Source organism: Pagrus pagrus (assembly GCF_965226575.1).
Source record: "Pagrus pagrus genome assembly, chromosome: 17".
In the NCBI taxonomy this organism is placed as follows: domain Eukaryota; kingdom Metazoa; phylum Chordata; class Actinopteri; order Spariformes; family Sparidae; genus Pagrus; species Pagrus pagrus.
Genome location: NC_140201.1, coordinates 396,279 through 421,631, shown reverse-complemented (window position 1 = coordinate 421,631; position 25,353 = coordinate 396,279). Strand labels below are relative to the sequence as shown.

At 47.0% G+C, this 25,353-nt stretch overlaps 3 protein-coding genes across 3 annotated transcripts; 1 reads left to right on the top strand and 2 right to left on the bottom strand.

Annotated features, from left to right (window-relative positions):
* Window positions 1-521: 521 nt before the first annotated feature.
* Window positions 522-4,809, bottom strand: LOC311273087 (uncharacterized protein). Its single transcript, XM_084379966.1, has 2 exons — window positions 4,444-4,809; window positions 522-1,668 (listed from the first exon to the last, which is right to left on the bottom strand). Exons 1-2 carry the CDS (start codon window positions 4,634-4,636, stop codon window positions 1,010-1,012), a joined length of 852 nt encoding a protein of 283 aa, XP_084236092.1. The 5' UTR covers window positions 4,637-4,809; the 3' UTR covers window positions 522-1,009.
* A 248-nt stretch (window positions 4,810-5,057) lies between these two features.
* dnai2b (dynein, axonemal, intermediate chain 2b) lies at window positions 5,058-20,456 on the bottom strand. The gene is made up of 12 exons (XM_084379950.1): window positions 20,092-20,456; window positions 18,988-19,149; window positions 18,285-18,406; window positions 18,068-18,210; window positions 17,315-17,428; window positions 17,096-17,235; window positions 14,183-14,305; window positions 13,842-14,065; window positions 11,271-11,406; window positions 11,028-11,174; window positions 10,322-10,546; window positions 5,058-5,227 (listed from the first exon to the last, which is right to left on the bottom strand). Exons 1-12 carry the CDS (start codon window positions 20,272-20,274, stop codon window positions 5,141-5,143), a joined length of 1,806 nt encoding a protein of 601 aa, XP_084236076.1. The 5' UTR covers window positions 20,275-20,456; the 3' UTR covers window positions 5,058-5,140.
* A 125-nt stretch (window positions 20,457-20,581) lies between these two features.
* On the top strand, window positions 20,582-25,311 carry LOC311273074 (uncharacterized protein). Its single transcript, XM_084379948.1, has 2 exons — window positions 20,582-21,547; window positions 23,188-25,311. Exons 1-2 carry the CDS (start codon window positions 21,073-21,075, stop codon window positions 24,657-24,659), a joined length of 1,947 nt encoding a protein of 648 aa, XP_084236074.1. The 5' UTR covers window positions 20,582-21,072; the 3' UTR covers window positions 24,660-25,311.
* Window positions 25,312-25,353: the final 42 nt, after the last annotated feature.

Genomic DNA, 25,353 nt, shown 5'->3' with positions numbered 1-25,353 from the left:
TCTGTAGATTAAAGGAGCAGTCTGTAGATTAAAGGAGCAGTCAGTAGATTACAGGAGCAGTCTGTAGATTAAAGGAGCAGTCTGTAGTTTAAAGGAGCAGTCTGTAGATTACAGGAGCAGTCTGTAGATTACAGGAGCAGTCAGTAGATTACAGGAGCAGTCTGTAGATTAAAGGAGCAGTCTGTAGTTTAAAGGAGCAGTCTGTAGTTTACAGGAGCAGTCTGTAGATTACAGGAGCAGTCTGTAGATTACAGGAGCAGTCTGTAGATTAAAGGAGCAGTCTGGACAACACAATTTATACTGTTTTACTTTGTTTACATACTGTATGACCCTGCCACCTTTCTAGCTCCAAACAGTGTTCTGGACCTTATTTTCCTCTGAGAACAGCTGGTTTATTCACGGATGGAGACAGTTTGTATTATTACCTAATTAACATTGACAATATTAAAATTCTCAGTTTACATTTCTTCCATAAAACTATGAACTTCTCCTTTAATGTTAAAAACCATTCACTGAAAAACTTCAAGTAGAAAATGTTTTTTATTAAAATTCAGTAGAAACAGAACCTTTGAGACTTCAACAACATCAGAACCAACAAACAAGAAACCTTCATCAGTCTTACTTAACGCTGAGCTGACAGCAGCTGATCTGAGATCAGTTAACGACCTGCAGTCTGATGAACTTCACTGTGTTCAGACCGACGACAACACATAAAGAAGAAACGAGCAACAAAACACCTGAAACATCTGCAGGAAGAAAGTTTGAATATTTCTAAATAAAGTTTAAAATAACTTCAGACTCAAACATTTACAACAAGAAAATAAAGTTTTCTAAAAATGTTGGACTTTTCTCTCAGTTTGTGTCTTCAGTCCTCGTAGTCTCTGACGTCTCTGATGTCTTTATTGTAAAAAATTAGACTTAAACTCAGTAAAAAGTTTTTGCTCTCAGCTCAGAAACAGTTTCAGTCTGTCTGGACAGACTAAAAACAGGTCTGATCCGGATCGGTCCGTTACGTCTGGGTTCCCTCAGGACCGTCCCCCTTCTTCCTCAAGGTGACACACCTGTGCTTCCTCTTCTTCCACACCTGGAGGAAACTCCTCCCACAGTTGTCACAGGTGTGCTCTCTCTGCCTCGTCTGGACGTTTGTGTTCGGTTCTGAGAGACACCGTGTCTCTCTTCCCCGGGTCCTGGGTGGGTTCTGCTGAGTGGTCTGGTGGGTCTGGATGTGGATCTTCAGATTCTCTGAGGCTTCAAATCGTTCCCCACACACACCGCAGACCGGCTCCGCCTCCTGCAGGTGAGCCTTGATGTGTCTCAGTAAGAATTGGCGGGACTTAAAGGTCCGGCTGCAGACCCAGCATCTCAGACCGATTTCTGGTCTGCGGCCCCTCTTCGGTTTGGGCCGGGTTGGAGTAGATCTGGTCTCAGCTGGGTCTTTGCTGTAGTCATCGCTGTCTTCGGTCTCAGACGACACCAGCTGGACCTCCTGATCCGGACCTGCTGAACCTGGTTCTGTCCGGGTGGAACCTGGTCTGCTGTAGGTGAACTGGATGATGTCAGCCTCGTCCAGGTCCTGAAGCTCCACTCTGACCTGTGGGGGCTCCGGGTCCTCCTGGTCCTCAGGGGGGGCCTCTTTGTGACTGACCATCAGCTGCTGAGTGAAGGCGTCTGCAGGGACACAAACCAACACTTCTGTTTATCACTGTTCTGTCCCAAGGGAACATTGAGAGGGACGGACAGCATCAGGGGAACACTGGCTGTTTTCGAAACCGCATACTACCGTACTGCCTACTACATACTGTGTTAGTATACACTGTATACTGCGTACTGAATGTGGGATTAAGTATGCTACTTCAGCAGACCGACGCCGTTCACACCGCAGTATGCAAGTTTCCCAGAATGCATTTCGTGGCAACAGGCGCAAAGCTGTTTTATTTCCCGCTGCAGCGCTGTTAATATGTCACTTTATTAAGTTTTAACATGTTTTCATGTAGAAAGTAACCGTTCAGATCCCCAGTGTGCGGTTAGTTTACTCAGACGACGGCTGTTTAGTAATTTGCCTCGATGTTTTGGGAGAAGTGAAGCTCCAGAAGGAGCGGCTCGTCTCAGAGGCAGCAGCCCGTCTCCAGAGGTGTTCGGCCGGCCAACATGCGTCGTCGTCCCGGGGGAGACAGCAGGCCAGTTATCTTAACGCTAGAGGGAAGCTTCATGTCTGTAGTGGACAGTACACAGTACAGCTGTCTCTGGAGCTCTGTATGTTCAGACATCACCAAATATTAATAAAAAATATGTTTTAATTAACAGAGTACTTTTTTCATTTCACATGTACAACAGCCTGGATTTCTATTGTACCTACAGCTTTCGTCACAACAGTCAGCAGCCTGTGACTGTACTTATGTTGTGTGAACAAACATAAACGCTGTACTGCTCCGGAGTACGTGACGAGGACGTCATGATCCAGGCTCCAGCGCATTGCATTGTGGGAAACAGTAGGCAGAGTAGACTGGTCGGATGCATACTGGAAATATTTTCCGAATCAGTACGACACCCGGGAACTTTACGCATACTGCAGATTTTGCTTTTGTTTGCATACTGCATACTACATTTTGGCCAAATCAGTACGTACTAGCGGTATAGTATGCGGTTTCGAATACAGCCATTGAGAGGGACGGACAGCATCAGGGGAACACTGAGAGGGACGGACAGCGTCAGGGGAACATTGAGAGGGACGGACAGCATCGGGGAACATTGGCTGAGTCCAAATTCAGGGGCTGCAGCCCACGAAGTGCGCATTCGAAGGCCAATTACATCACAACGCTGCGCGAAGGCTGTCCCAATTGGAAGGCTCCTTCAAATGCAGCCTGCACTTCCCTCATTTCAGAGGACGCACCGCTACTATCCTTCGCGGCCTGCTATATCCCAAGATCCTTTGCGCGCCGCTGCTCAGTCCCAAAACAGAAGAGGAAGCAAGAGAAAATGGCGACATCAAGTGGCGCAGACATGACATGACACATTTAAGTAATGGGTTTATACTCAAGTTTCTAGTCATTTGAACATCCAACGCCAGATATGTTAAACTTCAGGGGACTATAAAACCTCCAGATGTTAACTTTCAGTTACAACACGTGACGCTGGTGATGCTGTGGTAAATATAGTTGTTATTCACCAGTGGGTTGATGTTTATTTTGTAATGTTGATGATTTAATTTAGATTTGACACATTTTGTCGTTATTTTTGTACACACACAAATAAATGTACACGTTTGATAGATTTGAACCAAAACAGACTTTAATGCATCTCTTCATTCACAATCGTGACGTAAGGGTAAGGGGCGGGAACATCTGGTGAGGCAACCAGGAAATACTCCGAAGGCTGGACCGTCCCATTTAACAACGGTGTACAAGGCTTTCAAAGACCTGTCCGAAGGTCCCGGCCCTCGTGGACCGCAAAGGCTGCAGCCCCTGAATTTGGACACACCCAGTGACAGGGACGGACAGCATCGGGGAACATTGACAGGGATGGACCGCAGCTCTGTGCTTCATTAACATATCCATTAATTAACTGATCAGTTATTAAAACAAGATTAAATGTTCGAATGATTCTATTGGGTTCACTGACTAATGATTTTAAAGATCAATTGTTTTCCTCTCAGTCGATCACTTCCTGTTGACGTCACAGTTGAACTTCGGTCATCACTTTGGTCCATAAGTTCAGATAGTGTTTGGCATTGTTGACTTCAGGAGCATCCTGACTACGCCCCCACTCATTATCAAACATTTTTACTGTATCATTTTGGAGAAATTAAGCCTAGAAGTTGTCTTCTTTTTTCTTGTTTTGCACCAGAAAAGCTCTAATAATCCATTTTTACTGTACAATAACAACACTTCGGTCCATAAGTTCAGACAATGGTTGGTACAGTTGAAAACAAGAATAAGAAAGACAACTTCTAGGCTTAATTTCTCCAAAATGATACAGTAAAAATGTTTGATAATGAGTGGGGGAGTAGTCAGGGTGGACCTGAGGTCAACTATACCAACCATTGTCAGAACTTATGGACCAAAGTGTTACTGTACAGTAAAAACGGAGTATTAGAGCTTGTTCGGTGTAAATAAAAGGCAATTTTAACAGACACACACACACACGCACGTATGCACGCGCGCAACCACATGCATATATACACACACACACAGCTTGATAGATTGCCTTTGTCGTCTTATTTTGAAAACCGGAAGTTAACTCGCTCGGTATTAAACTAGCGCTGACTTTCTCAGTGGACTCATTCGCCGTAAGTTCCATGACACGGGCGCACTCAAAATGTTCATGCGGATGGCTTGACTCTGCGAAGACGAACGACGGCTCACTTGACCGCAGTGTGACACCTGGACCGGAACCAGGACTGTCCCAGGTGACCTGTTACATGTAACAAACACGTGAGAGACTCACCTGCGGACGAAAGCTCCATGAGCGGCTTGTGCAGCGCGCAGAGCAGCGCGTGCTGGCGGGAGATCACCTGCTGATTCAGAGCCGCTTCCTGTTCGTACCTCACGAGCGTTTTCTCAAAAACTCCCAGAATCTCCTCGAGTGCTGCGTCGAGCCGCTGACCGACGAACACGCGGAGCTTTTGGAGCCGAGACATGTCCGCACACTGCTGCTGACTGCTAACTGCTGCTGCTAACTGTTAACTGAGCTAACGGCTGAAGAAGCGGTTGTTCCTGCAGGACCGCTTCCGGAATCCTTCACAATAAAAGCATCATGGGACTGACAGTCTGTAAATGAAGACGAATACTTTGAGATCAGAGAATAAAAAGTAAAACACGATGAAAACAGTTGTGTCAGTGATAGATTGTTTTTTATTGCATTTCTATAATATTATAGTGTAATAATCATAAATATTATTGTCAAACTTAGGATGTGATGAACATGTTCTGTTATTTATTAATGACACCTGTAATTTAGATTACACCGCTGAACACTGTCAGTTGGATTTACAACATGTAGCCATGAGTTGATGGATCATTAATCATGTGAGCAGCTGTGAGACATTCACATTCCCCTCACAATTCTTTACTTCTTTAATATTTAAATCAAGTTTCAGTGTCTGTTTGTGTCCAACAATAAAAAACAAATATTCTGATTCCATTCACTGTGACGGTCCAGTTTCTGAAGTGTCTTCATCTTTCACTTCTTTCTCCTCACAGACGTCTTTCTCCTCACAGATGTCTTTCTCCTGATGAAAGAAAACATTTTCACGTTCAGATAAAACTCAGAACATAAACAGGACAAAGTCAAACTGTCCAGCTACTTTAGTCCTCTCTGGTCTTCTGAGAGCAGCTGTCTGAGGACGTCTAGAGGGACTTCAGCTCAGGATCAAGGTGCGCTCTGTATCTGTTTGTAGCTATCGCACCGTGCACAATCCTCCACTGGAGGTCTGCTGTCTGTTTTTCAACGGGCAGCTTGTACAGGGACCGCCAGCTGCCTTTCGGGGAAACATCTGGGCCAAAAAACAGAGTCCACCTCGACTCCGCCATCCCTGCCAGAGACTGCACGTTTAGGGTCTTGGCGCTGATGTGATACAGTGCCTTCTTTCCCACAGCCTGAAACTTGTCCAGGTGAGGGGTTTCGAACGACAGCAGCTGACCTCCTCCCTCCTGCCACTCCCCCACAGCTGGGGTGATGAACAGAGAGGGGAAGCTGTATTCGCACTCCTCACCCCACTGATCCCACAGCGTGCAATCTTCTGCAGTCTCTCTCAGGTGTAGAGGCAGGGCGGCACAGACCTCCTCCACTACTTTATTGATGAGCCTGATAGAGGTGATGCTGCTGTTGTTCCTCAGAGTGTCCAGAGATGTCGCCGTCATCCTCATTAGATGGCCCAGTTTGGTGCAGCCAGCTCCTCTCAGATTGGCTCGCAGGCTGGCAGACTGCAGAGTCCTGGTGCTGATAAAGCTGTTGAAGAACAGAGGTTCCTCAAACAGCCACAGTCCCGGAGTCTCTTTAGTGTCACGCTTGATCTTAGACATCTGCCAAGCCTGCAGAACCGAGGTGTAGAAAGGAGCCAATCCACTTAGGTCCATTTCTTCTGGTTTTAAGAGGAACAGGTGTTTATCATAGTTGAGCCGTCCAGCTCTTCTCAGCAGCCAGCAAGCCGTGTCGCACCAGCTTGGGACACAGTCATAAAGAAGCGATCTTAGACTGGACGCTGATCAGTCCCTGTCCCCCTTCAGCCACAGGTAGGTAGAGGATCTAGTGTTTCCCAGACCAAAAAAAGTCCAGGATGGCTCTCTGGATGTCCTCTATCAGGCCTCTCGGTGGTGTCAGTGCTATTAATTTATGCCAGAGGGTCGAGGCAACCAAGTTATTGGCAACCAGAACTCTTCCCCTATATGACAACTGGGGTAGCAACCATTTCCATTTAGACAACCGAGCACACACTTTCTCCTTCACTCCCTCCCAATTCTTTTTCTGGAAGCCTTCTGTGCCCAAAAAGACTCCCAACACCTTCAATCCCTCTTTCCCCCATTCGAGTCCTCCAGGCAGACCTGGCAGTGCTTGATGCTCACCGTGACTGACCCACAAAGCTTTGCTTTTTGTCCAATTCATCCGTGCCGATGCCTTTTCATATAGTGACAGGGTGTCGTTCAAAACCTGAACATCACCCTGGTTGGAGACAAATATATTGAGATCATCTGCATAGGCAGAAAGGGCAGGAAAACCACTCAGGCTTGAAAGTACCGGTCAGTGAGAGACCACTGAGCCGATCTCTCAGCCTGCACAGTAGAGCCTCAATAGCTAGGCTGTACAGCTGGCCCGAGATGGGACAACCCTGCCTTATCCCACACTTCACAGGGATTGGCCAACTCAGCCCCGCCCCCACCTTCACCATACACTGTGCATCCCTGTACAACAAACTCACCCAAGCCAAAAAACCATCACCAATGCCAAACGCCTGAAGTGCAGAAAACAAATATGCATGATCCACCCTGTCAAATGCTTTTTCCTGGTCCAAGGAAACAATACCAACACTGACATTATCACCTTTGCACACATCTATTATGTCACGAATAAGAAAGATGTTGTCCATGATTGACCTGTCCGGAATACAGTAGGTCTGATCATGGTGTACAATTATGTCCAGGATGTCTTTAAGCCTGTTTGATAAGGCTCTGGAAAGCACCTTGTAGTCCGTACAAAGGAGAGCAACTGGCCTCCAGTTCTTCAGTAAGGCCAGGTCTCCTTTCTTTGGCAGCAGAGAAAGCACTGCACGCTGACAGGAGACAGGAAGAGGTCCTGTTCTGAAACTCTCCAACAGAACACAGTGCAGATCAGGTCCAAGAATATTCCAAAAGTGTTTAAAAAAGTCAGTGGAGAGCCCATCGATCCCTGGTGCCCGTCCCGATGCCATCTGGTTGACCGCAACCGTAAGTTCCTCCAGAGTCAGCTCAAAGTCCAGAGCAGCTTTCTCTCCCTCGCTGAGCTGTGGAAGCCCCTCCAGGAGCTCCTCACAGCCCTCCATGCTGCATTGCTCTGCCCCAAAGAGATTTGTGTAGAAGTCCATTGCGTGGCTCCTCATCTCATCTGGGCTGGTGGTCACACTTCCTCCTGGCAGCTCAAGGCAGGTCATCTGTTTCCTCTGTGCCACCGACCTCTCCTGGTTGAAAAAGAAAGAGGTTGGGGCGTCCATGTCCTTCAGCTGAAGGAAACGAGACCTTACAAGAGCCCCCCTCACTCTCTCCTGTAGGAAGGAGCTCAAAGCCAGCCTCTTCTCCTTCAGCAGATGGCCTTTGGTTGGATCAGAGTCTCCCTGTAACTCCTCTTCCATGCTCTTTATGCTCGCCTCAAGTTCCCGAACTGTTGCTTTGATCTTAGCAGTTGAATGGGAGGTGTACTGCTGGCAAAAGACACGTATCTGTGCCTTACCCACCTCCCACCACAGCTTCAGAGAACTGAAGTTAGCTTTCTAAAGTCTCCACCTTTGCCACAAACACTGAAAATGCTGGCAAAAAGTGATGTCTTGCAGGAGCTTGTTGTTAAAAAACCAGTAGGACTTAACCCTTTCACCTGGCGAGATGTTAAAAAGTAAGTTGACAAAATAGTGGTCAGTGAACCCAACTGGGTATATGTGGCAGTGAATTAGTCTGGAGCTTAGGTTTTGGGAAATGTAGATCCTGTCTAGTCGTGCAGCACTGACCCTGTTGTTACTGACCCTCACCCATGTGTATTGTCTGGACTGTGGATGTTTTACCCTCCATTGGTCTAATAGATCCAGATGTGTGATGATGTTATTGAGGTTTTGGGCTGACTGAGGATGAGGTTCCTCACTTGTTCTGTCTACAGTGAAATCTAATGTGCAGTTAAAATCTCCACCGATGATGAGCTGGTCCTGCTGGTAGTTCCTCAGCTCATTTTTCATCAGGTTGAAGAAACTTACCCTCTCTGCTCCATGGTTCGGAGCATAAACATTGACAAAGCAGAACGCGTTGTTGTGTATTTCTGCCTGTACAATGAGTAGCCGGCCCTTCACAACTTCAGTGGAGGATAAAACTGTTGCATTTGCTGGTGTACTAAACAAAACAGCTACTCCTGCACTGAAGTTGGTGCCATGACTGAGGACACATGGACCCTGCCACTATAAGCTCCAGTCTATTTCGTTTGCTTGATTTGAATGCGTTTCCTGCAGGAACAACACATCTATCTTTTTTAATGTGGAAACTTCAGAAATCAGAGCCCTTTTTCATCCGTCTCTCCCCCCATTGATGTTAAGAGACCCTATTTTTAGGCTCTGCATGAAGAGGTTTGAGAAAAGACAGGAGAAAGCTAGCAGAGAACAGGGGAAAGAGAAACCCATCATGTGATGATTCATGATCTTGTATCACTTTCTGGTCCTTCTTCTGACCATTTTGCCTTTTGTTGCTTTCTTCAAAGTTGTTAAATGTTTTTTGAGGTGAAAGCGTTTTTTCTCGTCCAAAAGGTCAAAGCCGACCAATCTTTTCAGGACATCAACCAATCTAATGAATTTCTAAGTGTCACTGAAATAAGCACTTACTCTTACAGATTTTTTAAAGGTTTCATCCAGGAACTTATTTATTTCTTCCAGAGAGTAGAGGTCTGTGGCTTTAGTGGATGTTTCACCTACAGAGATGGTATCAGAGATGGTATCTGACTCAGAGTCAAACTCCATATCATCTCCCTCCCCTGACACCTGGCTGCTGAACAAACCCAGTCCCTCTCCAGTGATCTCACTGTTGTGTGTGTCTATAAAACTTGTGGATGCTTCTTCCTCAACATGTTCTGCCTGGGCTTCAGCAGCTGCGCACTGAGAGCCGCTCAGGTTTTCTGCAGCCACAGAAGCCTGCCGGCTCTCAGGCTGGCTCGCTTCCTCCCTGTCAGTTTCATTAGACTGTTCACCAGCAGGGCCGGCTTTGGCCACCACACCGCCGTCTGCACCGGCCTCGGGCCCGCTGGGCAGGACCGCAGCGCCCCCAGCCACGACACAGCACCTCCACCGGCCACGGACCCGGCGCCACAGCGGAGCCTCCTCAGGGACTGGACGTGTTTCAGTTTGGGGTCTTTACACCCCAAACTCAACGTTTTAAAACTGCTAGCAAACTTCCCGAACCTCTGCAGCTCATTCTCCAGCAGCTCGTTGGGAATGAACGGCGGGACCCCGGATACGGTGATCCGCGTGGAGGGAGCGGACAGCGGCAACACCTGCACAAACAGATCCCTGACAAACACTCCGCTCTGCACCAGCTGATGAACCAGAGCCTCTTCTTTAACGAACACAACCACTGCTTTGTTCATCCGCGATGCAAAGCAGAGTCTGTCATGTCCCACCTGCTCGCCAGCAGCCAACAAAACCTCCTCCACACTAACGCTACTATCCGGCGAGACTATCCGCACTCCCTGCCGGATAGACGGAGGTGGCGTCTCGGCGGACGCCATCCCTCCAAAAACCACCAGACAAACCACCGATCAGTCGATCAACACTCAGTAGAAGTATCACAAAGCTTACCTGATCATGCACATAGGACAGGTGAGGACAGGATAAACAGGGACAGCAAACAATTCAAAGCTCCGCGCCGCTCACACATCCACATCCACCACCACCAACCACTCACGCTCATCGGAAACGGAAATGAGAGAGAGAGGAGTGAGGAGAGGAGAAGTAAAGGAGGACAGAAAGTAAAGGAGAACAGGACGACAGAAGTAAGGGAGGACAGAAAGTAAAGGAGAACAGGACGACAGAAGTAAGGGAGGACAGAAGTAAAGGAAGACAGGAGGACAGCAGCAGTAACAGCAGGAGGTGCAGTCAGACTCTGACCCGGTTGCTCTGCTCCTCCCTGTCCCTCCTTCTCCTCGTCTCCGTCTCCACCACACTGTAAAAGTCTGTCTCTGCTCTGCTGATCAGTTGATCAGGATGGTCGTCTCCGTCGTCTCGTCCCGCGTCCTCCTCTCTGCTCTGCTCAGAACGACTCCTCTCCTTCAGACGGAGCTCCCTCTGTCGAGCCTCCAGGATCTTCTCTCGCTTCGTCTCTCGTTCAAACATCTGCAGATGGATCGACTGATCAGTGAGAACAAATTCTGATTCATTCTGATTTTATCATCTTTACTTTGTCAATCTGCTTCTTTATCAATAAAGTTTTACTTTACAAACTCTGTACAGAGACGATCACGTCATGTTCTGTATCAATGTGTTTGTAATGTTTTGATATTTCTGGCCTCATATCAACTATATTTTCCTTTGAATAGTCTCAGGTCTGACAGAGGACTCAGGTCTGACTGAGGTCTCAGGTCTGACAGAGGTCTCAGGTCTGACTGAGGTCTCAGGTCTGACAGAGGACTCAGGTCTGACAGAGGTCTCAGGTCTGACAGAGGACTCAGGTCTGACAGAGGTCTCAGGTCTGACTGAGGTCTCAGGTCTGACAGAGGTCTCAGGTCTGACAGAGGTCTCAGGTCTGACTGAGGTCTCAGGTCTGACAGAGGACTCAGGTCTGACAGAGGTCTCAGGTCTGACAGAGGACTCTTACGGCAGCGAGGAGACTCTTCTCATTCTTCTGGAGCGTTGACAGTCCAGAGCAGATTTCCAGCAGCGTGGCTCTGCCCTGCTGAGAGCCGCAAGCCACCAGACGGCCGTTATCCTGAAGCCGCAGGCTGTACAGGGCCTCGTCACACACCTGAGCACCAACACACACAAGAACAGAAACCTGCAAGTGAGTCAGATCAAAACTGATTGAAAGACGAGTCTCAGTTCACAGGTGAGACGGACACACCTTGAGACTCAGCGTGGGGTCGTTCTGTTTGAACAAGATGTCCCAGATGTCCAGCACGCCATCCATCTTCACAGTGAAGAAGACGGAAGGTCTGACTGGACTCCAGCAGGCGTCCGTCAGGTAGGACATCTGATACCTGAGACACAAAGAGGACAGAGACAGTCAGAGCTTAAGTCTGTTTGAGCAGGATGAAGACGTGGAGACAGGTCGGGACAAACGGAACAGGACGACTCAAGACAAAGAGAGACACTGTCAGATGAAACAGACTGAGGTGACATGAGACAGGACGGGGAGAGACGAGATGAGACGTGGAGATAGAATGAGATGAAAGAAGACAGGCTGGATCGTCCAGGACGACTGGACACAAGACAGAAAGATAAAAAGACGAGATGAAATGGAACAAGATGAACCTGGAGGCAAAGGACGGGGAGGACATCATTTATCCCCACAGCCATCAGACTGTTTAACTCGAGCACTACCTGAACAATCACTTGTTTGTCCATCTTGCATAATACAGGTCTCTTTTTAGTCTGAGCAGGAAGGTTAATCTCTCCATCTGGTGAATTTCTTTAATGACCTCTAACCAGTCAGAGGCTGTGGGTGGGTCTGACTGCAGCCACTTACGGGTGATTGTTTTTTTTGCTGCTGCGGACATTATTTTTAAGAGGTATCTATCATTTTCTGCCATCCCGTCTGGTAAATCACCTAGATAAAGAGTTGTAAATGGCAGAGGAATCTGCTGTCCCAGTATGCGTTGTATGGTTTTCACAATATCATCCCAAAAAGGCCGCAGTCCTGGGCATCTCCAAAAGATGTGGTAGTGGCTTGCCTCGTCATTTCCACACTTTCTCCAGCATGTGTGAACCGTTGCTATTGAATATGATTTCATTTTAGGTGTAACAAAAAAACGAACAAGGTTCTTCCAACAGAATTCACGCCAATACATCGAACAAGAAGTAGAAAAAACAGCATCACACATATTATCCCATTGTTCACAGGTTATTTTGTAATTTAATTCTCTCTCGCATCTCTCTTTGATGTATGTTGTGGTATTATCTCTGCTCTTTGCAATGCCTTGGAAAAGCCTTGAAATAGCAGATTGACAGGTACCATTATATGCCCGTATTATTAGTTGTATTATTTCGTTTGAGTCCGCAGTTTCATTTTCCCGGATTTCTTTCATAAAATATTGACGTACTTGTAAATATCTAAAATAAATCCAGATTTTCTAAGTTGTATTTTTCTCTCAGTGCTTGAAAACTTTGCAGCGTATTTTTTTCCATTATATAACAATAGGCAGTAATACCTTTATTTGTCCAGTACTTAAACCTAGAGTCCATACCATTCTGTTTAAAATCTGTGTCGTGTCCAACCCATCTGATTTTTTTCAATTGGTTCCAGAAATTGAATTGCTTCACAACCCCAAACCAGGTGTGTAATGTAAAAGAGACAAATGGGCTCAAATGTTCTTGAAAGGTTGTCATTAATTTGTTATCACCAATCATTGCCTGTATGGGGATGCCCCTGCATTCCCTTTCCATGTCCTTCCATTTTGCCTCATAACCACTATCACACCAGAGGACCACATATTTTAACTGGGCAGAATGGTAATAATCCCTGAGATTAGGGAGAGACATACCACCTCTTTCTTTATTAATAGTCAATGTGCTGTATCTAATCCTTGGTTTTTTCCCTCTCCAAATAAAACGTGAAATTTGCTTGTCCCATTCCTGAAATTGACTGTTTGGAATTTTAATTGGCAGTGACATAAATAGATGTAATAGTTTAGGTAAAATAGACATTTTTATAATGTCGATTTTTGCACTGAAGCTTAGTAGAAAAGCTGACCAGTTACCAAGATCTTCTTTAATTTTTTTGTTTACAGTTTCATAGTTTTTTTTTTGTACAAATCATTAGGACAATATGTCAACCAAATCCCCAAATATTTAATTACTTTTTGAGACCAATCAATTGGTATTCTGTGTTTGAGCTTTCTAATGTCCAATTAAAAGAGTTAAGAAGTATTGGATTCAGCTCTTCTCTAAATATGTTGTACCTTTCCGCTGGTAGTCCGTCGCTTCCTGGTGTCTTATTATTTTTAAGTTTGTTCAGTGCTGTTTCCAGTTCTTTTTCTGTAATCTGTGATGTTAAACATTTATTTTGATGATCTCCGATTGTAGGTAGATCTAGGGAATTTAGAAAGGTTATTATATTTTCTTTAGTTTCTAGCATTGGCTGCGAATACAGGTTCTTATAATACGACTGAAAAGCAGCATCGATTTCCTTTTTTTTTGCGTATTTTCTTTGCTAGTAATTTTGTAGCCTTAGGGCCAACTTCGTAGTATGACTGTGATGAGATGAGATGAGAGATGAGATGAGACGTCTTGTATGACTAAATAAAGCCAATCTTAATCAAAACAGGATAAAATCAGATCAAACCAGACGGAATGGGACAGGACACGTCGAGAGGAGACAGATGAATCATGAAGACTTCATCTCTCCTTAATTCTGATTCTTTGACGCTGATCAGAGGTGATGATGTAACATCCCGTTGGTGTGTCTGAGTCCTACCTGGTCCACATGATGGACGACTCCTTAATGTCCTCAGACCAGATGCGAGCAGTCCAGTCCCCCACAGTGAGGAAGTTCTTGGGGAAGAAGGGGTTCCTCTGCAGGGCGTAGACGGGTCCGTGGTGACTGTCATACGTACACACGATCTTCTCCGCAGGCGTCTTCGCCTTCCTGTTACAGGACACCACCACACCCTGTTCCGTTCCCACCATGAACTTAGTGGGCTGGAGAGACAATGAGGACAGAGACACACTGAGACGGAGACAGAACTACAAACAGCTGTCCTCCCCTGAAGACGAGTGTATACCTTCTCTAATGTGTTTTAAACAAGTGACACTCACCATGGTGGACTCAAACTCCAGAGACATGCCCCCTAAAGCTCGGTCCAGGTGTCCCTCTCTGCTCGGGTCCAGAACCAGACACTCTGTTGGCTCACTCAGCCTGCGGACGTCCCACCACAGGACCTCACAGGGACAGAGACAGTTTTAAACCTGAAACACTGTCTACCTGTCCAACACCTCGTCATATACTGTATATGTATACTCAAAGTTTTAAATAAGTTCTACTAACTTAATTGTGTCAAGTTTGTGTAACATGTTCTTTAGTTTTTTTGAGTAATTTATACTAATAATGTTTGATTAAATTGAACTATTTCTTTATTAAGTAAGCATAACTTAAAAACACATCTTAAGTACAACTTAATAGAATTAAGTAGACCTACATATAAGAATGGTAAAGTCTTCTTATTTCTATTATTTTAAATAAGTGGAATTTAATAATAGGCCTTGCACATGCTAAAATACAATAAAATGTCAAAGTGCTTCATCAAAATAAGTAAAATCGATCATAACAAATAAATTGCAATCATAATAAAACAAACAACAACTCACTGGACTTACTACTGTAAGTTTTGAATGTTCATATATTGTTAATATACTAACATTTTGTTGTATTTTGGGTGCATGTCAAAAAAAATTGCAGAAATGGCGGGTCCGTGTTTTTTATGTGCTTTGCCACGCTTCCAGAAGGAAACATTGTGCTAGCAAGCCTAGCAGGTGTTCAGTTGTGTGTTAACTGTTGTAATGAGGCAGTTTAAAATGTTGGAAACTTGTCCTAGAGGAGGTGGCAGGGCCGGCTCTTGGCATAGGGGGGTATAGGCAATCGACTAGAGCATAAAACAAAGTGTTTTAATCTTTATAAAATGTAATTGAACCCCCCTCTCATGTCTCATGGTGCAACCAACCCCGCTGTGCCAGCAGTCACACACAGCAGAGGTACCTGCGTGCAGTGAGATTGTTTTCAAGCCGTTTTCTTGTTAGAAACGCCAGCATTTTAAACTATATGTGCGGATACTTGGTTGAGTTAACCCCCGAGGTCGGCGTACGCGCTGGTGCGTTTGCGCAACGGTCTCAATATGTTTTTGTTTATATTCGGTCATTACACCTAGAAATGCAGTTTAAGTTCAAGCACTGCTGCATTATTTACAGTAAATTTAAATTTGCTTGATGGCTTTAGTAGCTTGACTGGCGATGCATTCACACTTTGGGGATTGATCATTAACATGGAAAAAAATATAAATGGAAGTATTTATAATTTGACACTGTTTGGATGCTTTTTAATTATAATCAGTTTATGCCTTTGCATCTCTCTTCCAGTTTCAAGAAGTTACGACAGAGTAAAGGAAGACAACTAGGGATGTGATAAAGATACCAGGTAATCCATTTTGTATCTCTCTCTCTCTCTCTCTCTCTAATATAAAATATACCTAATACCAATAAATACAATTAATTTTTGTTTTGTTTTTTTCTCAGACAATGTTGCAAAAAAGAAAGATCTACAAGTGAGTCCAAAATTTCATTCAAGATTTGTCTTAAAAATATGTTAAAACTAATTAACTAACCAACTACTAAACCAAGTTTACTTAAGCTATTTTCCATCTATAGACGCTATAAAAACAAATAGTTTTGAGGAAAACATGTTGTCATTTTAAAGTGTTAGCTGTAGTCCATGACCATGTTTTGGTAAGCTAGTAGTAATTCACTTATTGATATATCAAGTTGTTTGTGTTTCCAACATGATCATCAGAAAGATGATGGAGACCACATTTCCTCTGCGCCGACAGACCATAGTGATGTCCTGCCCACCAGTGAACGAGCTCATGGATCTCTGGCCTGCTCTCAAAATAGAGTCTGAGGTTATATGGATGAGCTCTCTCTTTAAAGTGAAAAGTGTAACTCTTACTCATTTGGCAGCTATTTGCTGCTTTATAAATGTGTGTGAGATTCTTCCAGCGGATTACGGATCAGAACCTGCCCAACGCATTCTATGCTGAGCTTGACCGCCATCTTCCTCGACTGATGACCTTATTCAGACAGAAGGCATCAAAAACTGGGAAGACAGCAGATGCCCTGGCTGAGATTTTAAAAATCCATGATGAACAGATAAATAGATTCTTACACATTTCAATGGTTGAACCAGTGGAACATTGGACAGGTTCAGTAATTCAAATGAGCTGTTTGAATTTTGCAATTAGTCGTGATTGCTATTTGTCTGATTGCATTTAAGATGTGAACAGGTTATTTGTGGACATGGGTTCTGATTTGACTGTTTAAAATCAGCTTTGTTCAGTAAACTCTTCACTATATACAATTCTGTTTTTATCTGGAAATAGGAAATGCATGACATCCACACCAAGCGCACTACTGTTCTCCATGCCCGTCCTGTGTATCTGCGCGAGGACGTCTCTGGAGTTTTCAGAACCTGCACAGTGAGTCTCCTTAAGTAACTAACAGATACTACTGTGTATTATGTAAACAGCTCATCATAATACTAACATGTTTTAAGATTTACCTTTGTTTAGTCAACCCATACAGTTTCCATGTATGGTCTGTTTTATTTCTCCTTTTAGATGTATTAAGTTAGCTTAATGAGCACTTTTAATTTAACTGCTATCAAAAGGTTTATACCTTTTGATAGCAGTTAAATTAAAAGTGCTCATTAAGTCAACTCAAATATTTGCAGTTAATATGACTTACAGTTTTCTGTTAAGGCAAATACCAACATAAAAAAAATGAGGCAATCGATTGCCTCAATTTTTTTTAGTTCTGGTAACTTATTCGGGTTTACAGTGTGTCAACCACCTGTCCAACACCTGTCTACCTGTCCTTCATTTGTCTACCTGTCCATCAACTGTCTACCAGTCCAACACCTGTCTACCTGTCCTTCACCTGTCTACCTATCCAACATCCGTCTACCTGTCCGTCCGTGGAGGCAGAGAAGGCATCTGTCCCAGTCTTGGACTGCAGCCAGATGATCTTGTAGACGGGGTCTCTGTGGCTATGTTCCACAGAGGACACCTCCACCGGCTGACTGCCTCTCCGAGTGTCCCAGTACGCTAAAACAAGCATGCCCACAGGTGAGTAAACCTAGTCAGATACAGACTCACCTGTCCATCAGCCTGGACCTGAACCTACCGATCTGTCCGTTGTAGCAGCCTCCCACCAGAGTGTGGGAATCTTTGGGGTTGTAGTCGAGACAGACGAGAGGAGACGCCGGCTTCAGGGTCATCTCAGGTCTGTTCGGGTTCTCTGCAACACAAACAAATCCAGGTGTGATTGGACGAACCTGAGGACTCTGAGAACACTGAGGACTCTGAGACCTCTGAAGACTCTGAGAACTCTGAGAACTTTGAAGAACCTGAGGACTCTGAGAACTCTGAGGACTCTGAGGAACCTGAGGACTTTGAAGAACCTGAGGACTCTGAGAACACTGAGGACTCTGAGGAACTTGAGGACTCTGAGGGCTCTTAGAACTCTGAGGGCTCTAAGAACTCTGAGGACTCTGAGGACACTGAGGACTTTGAAGAACCTGAGGACTCTGAGAACTCTGAGGACTTTGAAGAACCTGAGGACTCTGAGAACTCTGAGAACTCTGAGGAACTTGAGGACATTGAGGACTCTGAGAACTCTGAGGACTTTGAAGAACCTGAGGACTCTGAGAACTCTGAGGACTCTGAGGAACCTGAGGACTTTGAAGAACCTGAGGACTCTGAGGAACTTGAGGACTCTGAGGAACTTGAGGACTCTGAGAACTCTGAGGGCTCTAAGAACTCTGAGGACTCTGAGAACACTGAGGACTCTGAGGAACTTGAGGACTCTGAGAACTCTGAGGGCTCTAGGAACTCGGAGGACTCTGAGGAGGTCTAATCCAGCTGCTGCCTGTCTCACCAACGTCCCAGATGTACGAGTCCAGGCTCGTGTCTCTGGAGGTCTTCTGGAACTCCAGGCAGGAGTAGGCTGCCGCCAGCTTCCTGCCGCCGTCAGGATGCCACGACAGACCGGTGACGGTCCGCTTCAGCTCGTTAGGATCTCTGCAGACACACAGGTGAGAAGAAATGTGATATCAGCTGTTACCTGTCTGACACTCTGTGATGTCAGCTGTTACCTGAAGACGTTGATGGTCTTGGCAGACGGCGGCTCCTGACTCTCCTCCACTTCCTCTTCGTCCTCAAAGTACTCCTGGTAGATGTCCACAGCATTGTTCTGTCTGATGCAGTGCTCCATCGCCTGAGTGACAAACACATGATGACATCACACAGCGCGCAGTGACATCACAACTAGAGGCAAGGCTGTTACCGTGGACACGCCCCTCTGATCATAACAGCGACATGGCTCATTTCAACAAATACAGAGTCAGTGAGGAGATCTATGAGGTCTGAAGTGGATCTATGTGGTCTGAGGTGGATCTATGTGGTCTGAAGTGGATCTATGTGGTCTGAAGTGGATCTATGAGGTCTGAAGTGGATCTATGTGGTCTGAAGTGGATCTATGAGGTCTGAGGTGGATCTATGTGGTCTGAAGTGGATCTATGTGGTCTGAAGTGGATCTATGAGGTCTGAAGTGGATCTATGTGGTCTGAAGTGGATCTATGAGGTCTGAGGTGGTCTGAAGTGGATCTATGTGGTCTGAGGTGGATCTATGTGGTCTGAAGTGGATCTATGTGGTCTGAAGTGGATCTATGAGGTCTGAAGTGGATCTATGTGGTCTGAGGTGGATCTATGAGGTCTGAAGTGGATCTATGAGGTCTGAGGTGGTCTGAAGTGGATTGATGTGGTCTCAAGTGGTCTGATTTGGATCGTGGATCTTACACTTCCCAGCTGCAGGATGCTGTTGATGAAGCTCTCGTCTTTCTCCACCTTCTTCCTGAAACGGATTGTTTGCTCCATCTCCTGAGGGTTGACGTCTTTAGGCCACCCCCCCTCCACGTGGTTTATCCCACAGCTGTCAGACTCAAAGCGCTCCGTGTTCACCTGCAGACACACAGGAACACCTGAGGTGACATCAGTCACACCTGAGGGCTTCACCTTTATAGAAGTGAAGGGCAGTTTGTGTTGTTTCTGACCACCTGTGATGTGATGTCACTTCCTGCCCTATATGAAACAAACCAGTCCATCACTGAGACAAACAGACTCCATGTTTCTACTCAAAGACAGAAAGAAGTTCATGTAGAACATTTGCTGAATTTACAAGAAGGAACAAATAAGTCAGAATCAGTCAGAGACAGAGTTTCACACAGTTTATAAAGTGTCTCCAACTCAACAACTCACTAGACACATTTGTTAAGGGAGTCTGGGGACAAAGAAGTCGCCTATACTGGTTACTGTTTAGTGTGTTTGTAAAATGTGACATGTTTAGATCAATAAAATGTTTCTTCTTTCATAAATTGAGTGTAAATGGTGAAATCAGTGTAAACAGTGTGTTCAAACAGCTGCTAAATGTTGGCAGGTCAGACTTTAGCACTTTAGACACAGAAGCAGACAGGCTGGTACAGCCATGCTGCCACAAACTGACACTTTCTACAAGGAAACAAACAACTGACTGTTTTCATTTAATGCTGAATTTACAAGAAGGAGACAATGATTCAGAGTCTGTCAGAGACAGAGTTTCACTACGTTAGAGAGTTTGTTTTAACTCAACAACTCTTAAATCACTACATTTGTTAAGGGAGTCTGGTGATGTGGTGACTAGTCTAATGGAACATCTCCATCCTTTCTGTATAGGACTTCTGGTTGTAACGGAGTATTTCAGAGTATTACAGTGTGGTAATAGTACTCTTACTGTAGTAAAGGATCCTCCACCACCGGTCAGGAAGTATGAACTTCCCCCAGGAGACCCAAAGTAACGTTACATGGCGGTAACGTTACAGAAGTCTTGTGAAACGGTAACGTGCAGGTGAGACAGCTGCAGCTCACCTGGTGCTCGGACATGTCCCTGCAGGCCTGCACCGCCTGGTCCCGGTGGGTTTTCTGGATGAACTGCAGAGCCAGACTTGGGTCCGGAGGGACGTCCACCAGCAGCTCAGCGGGCCGGTCCGAGAAGAGACACTCCCGGCCGAACTCACTGCGGAGCTTCGTGTAGACATGGACGATCTCCATCCGCCGGTCTGTCTGCCTGTCTGTGTGTGTCTCTGTCTGTGTGTGTCTCTGTCTGTCTGTGTCTCTCTGTCTGTCTGTGTGTGTCTCTGTCTGTCTGTGTCTCTCTGTCTGTCTGTGTCTCTCTGTCTTGTCTGTGTCTCTCTGTCTTGTCTGTGTGTCTGTCTCTCTTTGACCCGCTGAAATGGCGGCGCGGTTTGCTGTGTCCTAGCAACGGTCTCATGGCAACAGCGACGTTTTTTTCTTTTAAATAAACTTTATTGTACGAAAAGAAAAAACAGCAGAAAAAGTTACTGCTAAAATTAAAAGTACTGCATTGACAACGTTATTTAAATTGATGAAATGTAACTAAGTACAAATTTGAGGTACTTTCCATTTTCTGCAACTTTATACTCCCACTCCACTGCATTTATCTGATGACTGTAGTTAAATCAGGAACATGCAGGGGAGTGGGAGTATAAAGTTGCAGAAAATGGAAATACTCAAGTACGAACTCTACAATCCACCACTGCTCATCTCTTATTATAACCTCATTTACAGTGCTGACAGTGTGTCTGTGTGTGTGTGTGTGTGTGTGTGTGTGTGTGTGAATATAATAAAAAATAAACATAAACAAACAACACAAACAGCTGAGACACAAAGTGTCCTCCAGCTGGTGTAGTGAGACAGAGTGATGTTTGAGTGAAGTCTGGATTTATTATTTCTGAATGGAACAAATGTAAAATGTATTTAAATAATAAATGATGTGCTGTAGTGAACATCCAGCCGGTGACTCGTGTCATTTATATCATTATATTGACGATGATTGTTGTGTTATTAATCACCGTGAATAAACCAGCTGTTCTCCTCCGGTCCAGCAGGGTTCGCTGTTCGCCGCTCCGGCTCCGCTCCGCTTCGCTCTCCTCACAGCGAAGCGTCGTCGTCGCGGAACTCCGTGTGTGTGTTTACGTCCCCGCTGGCTCTCTTTGTTCGGCCCAGAGGAGGACGATGTGCGGGGCCGTGCAGCTGCTGCGGGTGTCGGTCCATGAGCGGATGAGCGCCGCCGCTGAAGACTTTCTGCTGCAGGTGGAAAAAGGAGAAGAAGCGGCTGAACTCCCGGCGCTGAGAGCGCTGCTCACCGAGCGGCTGACGGCGGCTGCGGAGGAGATCGTCGCTCTGTTGGAGGAAACCGTGGCGGAGTACGAAGACAGAGTGGAGCGGTCAGAGCGGGAGATCTGCCGCCAGAGGAGGCTGCTCGATGCCGTGCTGAAGCCCCAAGTGAAGCTGCACAGAGCAGGTCAGTCCCGGACCCGGAGAGGAGCCCGGAGCACCCGGAGCGCCGCACACATGCACCGACTCACACTTCCGCTCCACTTCAAAATAAAAGCCCTGTCAGCACAGTGACTGGATGGAAGTCAGATTACTCTTTGTTGTTATAGTTACCGTAGTAAATAAACTAAACGGTTACATTGTTTAAATCACATCCTGTGAGAATAAATTCAAGCCGAGTGCGTCAGGTGGAGGAGGAGCTTCGCTCACCTGCAGGGAGACGCTGACATTCGAACAGGTCCTGAGCAGAAACATCTGAGAGAAGATCGTCCAACCGTCAGCAGGTAGAAACGTTATGTTCCCAGGTTGGATGATCAAACACGGAGTGTGATGAAGCTGATGAGTAGTTCTCCTCCTGATAAAGTTCACGCCTCATTCAGACGACAGGCCCAGGTCCAGGCCCAGGTCCAGGCCCAGGCCCAGGCCCAGGCACAGGCACAGGCCCAGGCACAGGTCCAGGTCCAGGCCCAGGTCCAGGCCCAGGCACAGGCCCAGGCCCAGGCACAGGCCCAGGCACAGGTCCAGGCCCAGGCCCAGGCCCAGGCCCAGGCCCAGGTCCAGGTCCAGGTCCAGGCCCAGGCACAGGCCCAGGCCCAGGTCCAGGCCCAGGCCCAGGTCCAGGTCCAGGCCCAGGCACAGGCCCAGGCACAGGTCCAGGCACAGGCCCAGGCCCAGGCCCAGGCACAGGCACAGGCCCAGGCACAGGTCCAGGTCCAGGCCCAGGCACAGGTCCAGGTCCAGGCCCAGGTCCAGGCCCAGGCACAGGCCCAGGCCCAGGCACAGGCCCAGGCACAGGTCCAGGCCCAGGCCCAGGTCCAGGTCCAGGTCCAGGTCCAGGCCCAGGCACAGGCCCAGGCACAGGTCCAGGCACAGGTCCAGGCCCAGGTCCAGGGTTTGAATCCTCGCTGTAGTTTTTGCTGCATGAAGTAACATTTGGCGTCATAAAAACTTTATTTTGAACCCTGTAAGGACGTCACTATGACGTCACGATGACATCACGAGTGAACTGACGTCTCTTGGAGATGTTTCTGCTCAGTGAGGTTTTGTACCTTCACTGTGGGTCCAGTCTCCTCTGGTGCCTTTTCTCAGTACTCTGCATATTTAATGAGCTACAGTGATGAGTGAGAGAGTGCTGTGATGTTCCTCTGTTGTACAACATGGTGGAGTCTGACAACAACTTTATATAAAAACAATATTATCATTCTGATTTTATCATCTTATTATTAAAAGTGATGTCATGAAAGAAGCCAGAGACAACAATAACATTACTGTTTAAACAACCTGAGATGATTCAAGTACAGACTTTAACGTGGACCTGAACGCACCATGAAGTCCCTGTGTGTTGATCAGGTGTGTGTGTGTGCGTGTTGATCAGGTGTGTGTGCGTGTGTGTGATCAGGTGTGTGTGTGGATCAGGTGTGTGCGTGTGTGTGTGGATCAGGTGTGTGTGTGTGTGTGTGTGTGTGTGTGTGTGTGTGTGTGTGTGTGTGTGTGTGTTGATCAGGTGTGTGTGCGTGTGTGTGATCAGGTGTGTGTGTGTGTGTGTGTGTGTGTTTGTGATCAGGTGTGTGTGTTGATCAGGTGTGTGTGTCTCTCTGACCCCCTCAGACCTCCGGCCTCCTGCAAACTTGAACCAGACGGAATCTGAACAACTCGACTCCTCCTCTCTGCCAGTGCCTTGCTCTCCGCTGAGTCCTCGCTCTCCTTCTCCCCCTTCCCACCCTCCCGTCTCTCCGGGCAGCTCGGCCGTCCCCAGCGATCCAGATCCAGACAGCGACTGGACTGAACAGATTCCGACTGTGAGACCTCCAAGGAAGAAGAAGAGAGGACGGCCGCTGCTTGTTGTTAGAAACAAGCGGAAGCGTTCGACTCCGGCCCAGAGTTTTGTCTGTCAGGTGTGTGGCCGCTCTCTGCAGGGGAAAGGCTTCCTGCTCAAACACGTCTTGCAGGTCTGCGCCAACGACCCTGACTGTCGCTGTGGCTTCTGTGGCGAGCATATAGACTCTGCTGACGAGCTAGCAGCTCACCTGAAAACGCACCAGGAGACGAGTAAAACCTGCTCATTCTGCGGGAAAACCTTCCAGTCCATCCTGGCGCAGGAGCTGCACGTGCGCCTGCACACCGGAGAGAAACCGTACAGCTGCGACATCTGCGGCAAGAAGTTCAGCCAGAAGGGGAACCTGAACTCCCACATTCGTGTCCACGCCCCCGAGAAACCCTTCAAATGTAAAGAGTGCAGCCGCACATTCTGTCACATGACATCGTTAGAGCGACACATGCAGGAGCACGGTGGCGAGGAGAAGGTGCACACCTGCAGCACCTGCGGTCAGGACTTCAGCAAGCGACGCAGTCTGCAGCGACATATGGTGTCGCATCAGGGGGACGCCGCTGACAAGCCGAAGAGACGCCGCGGCTCGGCGCCAACCCACCGCTGCAAAGTGTGCAGGAATGCCTTCGACAAGAGGAGCTTTCTGGTGAAACACGTGGAGACTCACCTGCAGGACCCGGACTGCTGCTGTGGACTCTGTGGACACCAGTACGAGTCCGCCGACAGCCTCACCGCTCACCTGCGCTCCCACCGCGAGATCGGAAACACATGTGATGTGTGCGGAAAGAGCTTCCCGGCTCAGGCGGCGCTGCAGATGCACCTGAGGATCCACTCCGGAGAGAAACCCTATACCTGCAGCTTCTGCGGGAAGGCCTTCAACCAGAGAGGCAACCTGAGGACGCACCTGAAAATCCACACAGGTGAGCGGGCGTTCTCCTGCAGCCTCTGTGGAAAGGGCTTCACCCAGAAACAGACGCTGGACACACACGTCCGCTTCCACAACAAGGAGCGACGCTTCCTGTGTCAGTGCTGCGGGAAGGGCTTCATGCAGGACGTGGACCTGAAGAGACACATGCTGATCCACACTGGGGAGAAACCCTACAGCTGCAGGATCTGCGGGAAGAGCTTCCAGGCCAAACGCTCGCTCAACGGACACCTCAAAGGCCACGCCATTGGGGGGGCGGGGCTGGAGCCAGACCAGACCTCAGAACCACCGCCGGACTGTTTCTACTCTGGCTTCATCCAGCTGTAGAGGTTAGGACACGTGTCAGAGACTCGTAGAGCCGGACTCACATTCAGCTGAAGGTTTTCGGTGTCGGTAACAGAACTGAGGCAATATTACTATGAGAACACAAACAAACATGATGAGGACCTGTCTGTGTCTGTGTGTCTGTCTGTGTGTCTGTCTGTGTGTCTGTGTGTGTGTCTGTGTCTGTGTGTGTGTCTGTGTCTGTGTGTCTGTCTGTGTGTCTGTCTGTGTGTGTGTGTGTGTGTGTCTGTCTGTGTGTCTGTCTGTGTCTGTGTCTGTGTGTCTGTCTGTGTGTCTGTCTGTGTCTGTGTGTCTGTGTGTGTCTGTGTCTGTGTGTCTGTTTGTGTCTGTGTGTCTGTGTGTGTGTCTGTGTCTGTCTGTGTGTCTGTGTGTCTGTCTGTCTGTGTGTCTGTGTCTGTCTGTCTGTGTGTCTGTCTGTGTCTGTGTGTCTGTCTGTGTGTCTGTCTGTGTCTGTGTCTGTGTGTCTGTCTGTCTGTGTCTGTGTGTCTGTGTGTCTGTCTGTGTCTGTCTGTCTGTCTGTCTGTGTGTCTGTTCTGCAGCTCAGAAACCGTCATGTCAGAATGTAAACAGTAACTGTACTTTAAAATGTTCTTCTTTAAAGATGACAGTAGATCAGTTTGCACTTTGAACTTCAGCTGTTCGTCTGTCTGGATTTATTTTGTCACAACAGAACAAG

Bases quoted from the DNA above. Each gene is read 5' to 3' on its own strand.
- LOC311273087 (XM_084379966.1), bottom strand. From the start codon at position 4,636: ATGTCTCGGCTCCAAAAGCTCCGCGTGTTCGTCGGTCAGCGGCTCGAC. The intron at 1,669-4,443 runs GTGAGTCTCTCA...GTGTCCCTGCAG, and splicing joins CATGGAGCTTTCGTCCGCAG to ACGCCTTCACTCAGCAGCTG.
- dnai2b (XM_084379950.1), bottom strand. From the start codon at position 20,274: ATGGAGATCGTCCATGTCTACACGAAGCTCCGCAGTGAGTTCGGCCGG. The intron at 19,150-20,091 runs GTGAGCTGCAGC...GTGTGTCTGCAG, and splicing joins GGGACATGTCCGAGCACCAG to GTGAACACGGAGCGCTTTGA. The intron at 5,228-10,321 runs GTCAGAGTCTGA...TTCTTTCATCAG, and splicing joins GGGAGGAGCAGAGCAACCGG to GAGAAAGACATCTGTGAGGA.
- LOC311273074 (XM_084379948.1), top strand. From the start codon at position 21,073: ATGATTGTTGTGTTATTAATCACCGTGAATAAACCAGCTGTTCTCCTC. The intron at 21,548-23,187 runs GTCAGTCCCGGA...TGACCCCCTCAG, and splicing joins AGTGAAGCTGCACAGAGCAG to ACCTCCGGCCTCCTGCAAAC.